This window comes from Octopus bimaculoides, chromosome 5, assembly GCF_001194135.2.
Source record: "Octopus bimaculoides isolate UCB-OBI-ISO-001 chromosome 5, ASM119413v2, whole genome shotgun sequence".
NCBI lineage: Eukaryota > Metazoa > Mollusca > Cephalopoda > Octopoda > Octopodidae > Octopus > Octopus bimaculoides.
In genome coordinates this window covers 18,539,353-18,542,762 of record NC_068985.1, presented here as the reverse complement: position 1 = coordinate 18,542,762, position 3,410 = coordinate 18,539,353, and the positions used below count along the sequence as shown (strand labels likewise).

Genomic DNA, 3,410 nt, shown 5'->3' with positions numbered 1-3,410 from the left:
GCCCACTGCATGGCACCTTGGGCAAGTGTCTTCTACTATAGCCTTGGGCCGACCAAAACCTTGTGAGTGGATTTGGTAGACGGAAACTGAAAGAAGCCCATCGTATATATGTATATATATATATATATATATATGTATGTGTGTATATGTTCGTGTGTCTGTGTTTGTCCCCACAACATCTCTTGACAACCAATGCTGGTGCATTTATGTCCCTGTAACTTAGCGGTTTGGCAAAAAGAGAACGATAGAATAAGTACCAGGCTTACAAAGAATAAGTCATGGGGTTGATTTGCTCGACTAAAGGTGGTGCTCCAGCATGGCCACAGTCAAATGACTAAAACAAGTAAAAGAGAGTAATTGTATAAAAAAGATGTGGAAATATTTTGTATATTGCAGAAGTATAACCATTTTATTGCATATAAATTTTAACAAGAAAATCTTATATGAATCCCCAAGGGTCATATGGACCCTGGTTGAGAGCCCCTGCTCTAAAGCATCAATGGGCTAATGTTACTTGACAGGGTGTGTACCTCAGATCAGGGAGTCTCACCAGGTTGAACTTCACCTCAATGAGAGTTTATAGTTCTGGTACCACTGACATGTGATTGTCTCCTGCAACATTTTAATTACAAGGTGGATTCAAGCTGAGATGGTTGGGTAATATCCATAGTCTCAGACGTTCGTTTTGGGAATCCAGCTGGAAAGTGTAATGACAGTTGCTTCTGATAGGACCCTATGAAGGAGGAGGTGCCTGAGGACTACTCCCATACCCTTCCAGGAATGGTAAGGGCGAAAATGAATGGATGGAATGTCGAAAGCATTGAGCTATTAAACACCCTGAACTAATAGGATTAGCACTAATTGGTTAGAATAGGCAAAGAGGTAAATAAAGGAAAAATCAATCCCATATTTAATTGGAATTGATTTATTAGAAATCTAATATATTGGGCTTAATAAAGCTGGTGCAGTCAATAGAATAAATGATTTGCTTTTCATTTGACCTTATATTATGACTTTTCATTTCTTTTAGTTTCAAAACACCATATCAGAAGGGAACTTATTCAGAGGTTTTATCCAAACGGACTATGGCAACGACCAAGGAAAGACCCGCATCATTGACTTTGTGCAGTGGAAAGTAAGTATTACACTTTTCTTTCTTCATTGTGTTTAAAACAATTTGCTTTTTGTTTTAACCTGATTTCTTGATTTCTATTATGTAAAAAGCACTGGTGTTAGCGCCACGTAAAAAGCACTGGTGTTGGTACCAAGTAAGAAACACTGGTGATGGTACCATTTAAAAAGCACTGATGTTGGTACCATGTAAAAAGCAGTCAATACCCTTTGTAAAGTGCTTGACTATATGAAGAGCATTCAATTGCAGAAGCCAAGCCAAAACAGACGATGGAACCTGGCACAGTTCCTGTTAAACTGTGTAATCCAACCCATGCCAGCATGGAAAATGGATGATAAATGATGATAAAGTTAGGACAAGGATCATATATAAGTAAAGCCATGTGTCTCGTTTTAGAAGCATCACAACCACATGGTTCTGGGTTTGATACTGTTGTGCAGATATATCCTTGGGTTAACCAGTGCCTTTGTGACTGAAATTGGGGAGGTGGAAACTGTGCAGAAACATTGTGTGTGTGGTGTGTGTGGTTAAAAAGCTTGCTTCCCCACCATGTAGTCTTAGATTCAGTGCTACTGTGTGAACCTTGGGCAAGTGTCTTCTACTGTAATTTCAGGCCAACCCAAGTCTTGTGAGTGGATTTGGTAGATGGAAACTGATAGAAGCCTGTTGTGTGTATACATGTGTGTGTGTGTATGTCCTTGTCTTGATATCACATGTTGGTTATAAATTAGCATTGCTATCATACAAGTAATGTTGTGGTTCTAGTCTCCTGTAGAAAGCATGTCTGGCCTTGGGAAATATTACCTTGCTTGGAAAATAGGTGAGGGTTGGCAACAGGAAGAGCATCTGGTCGTAGAAAATTTACTTTAACAAATCCTGTCTGACCCATGCCAGCATGGAAAAGTGGACATGAAAGGTTTCTGTGTGTGTGTGTGTGTGTGTGATGAGCTGTCAAAAGCACTAATATGCAAATTAAGCTTGTCAGTGTGGTAGTAGTCTAATATATGACTTCTTTATATTCTAAGTGAATGTTCTGTGATATTGATTGGGAAGAAAACCAAGACTGTCATCCGTAAAGAACAGTCAACAAACCATAAGCAGTCCATCAGGAGACTCTCCCTCTCTCTTTCTTGCACATCAAAAGCATAAAAGGAATGTGTTTACTTTCTTATTTTACTCCCTGCTAGGTTTTATTTTAAAAGTTATTTCAGCCCTTCTGATCCATGTTGCGTGTGTGTGTGTGTGTGCATGTATATACACACACACACACGGCAGGGGATGGTGGCAAACCCTGCTGTACTCTTTCATCTCAACTTTCTCTCACTCTTACTTCCTGTTTCTGTTGTGCCTGTAATTCAAAGGGGTCAGCCTTGTCACACTGTGTCACGCTGAATATCCCCGAGAACTACGTTAAGGGTACATGTGTCTGTGGAGTGCTCAGCCACTTGCATGTTAATTTCACGAGCAGGCTGTTCCGTTGATCGGATCAACTGGAACTCTCGACGTCGTAAGCGATGGAGTGCCAACAACAACAACAACATTGGACTGTAGCCATATTAGGTTTATTTAAACAAATTGACCCCACTCGTTTTTCAAGTCTGGTACTTCTATTTGTCTCATTTGCCAAACTGCTAAGTTATGAAGACGTAAGCAAACCAACACCAGTTTTCAAGCAGTGGTACACACACACACACACACACACACACACACACACACACACACACACACACACACACACACACACACACACACACACATACACACACAATAACAATCCATAAACTCATACAAAACTATAAGTAGTATTAGGGTTCATTTGAAGGCAGGGCCCCAGCATGGCCGTAACCAAATGACTGAAGTGCCTATAAAACAATGGATGTTATGCAATGAAAATTTGTGATTTTCTTCTATTGTCTGATATTATAATTATTGTCATCATATTTGCATAGATAGTGGAAGAACATTATTGATTTTTACCCATTGATGTTTTAGAGAAGAGATATTGCTTGAATCAAGTAGTGCTTTCAGCCAACACATTGTTGTTTGTGTGTGTGTGAGTGTGAGACTTGTTTTCTTTTTCTTTTCTTTTTTTTTGCAATTTTTCAATTGGGGTAATATAAATAACTTGGTAATAACTGTTTGTGAGGAGAGTGCTATATAGTGTACACACACACACACATATACATACACACATGTATATAACCTAATTCACTACACTTAAATTTTAATAGGTTGAGGAAAATAAGATTTATTAATTGCCGGAGCTGAAGATATGGCG

General features: G+C 39.1%; 1 protein-coding gene across 1 annotated transcript in view; it reads left to right on the top strand.

Moving 5' to 3' along the window:
- LOC106871756 (tetraspanin-8) overlaps positions 1-3,410 on the top strand; it is a 108,490-nt gene that overhangs the window by 94,559 nt on the left and 10,521 nt on the right. Inside the window, exon 4 of the mRNA XM_014918391.2 lies at positions 1,031-1,135. Within this exon, the coding sequence (XP_014773877.1) occupies positions 1,031-1,135 (105 nt within the window). The remainder of the gene's footprint in view (positions 1-1,030; positions 1,136-3,410) is intronic.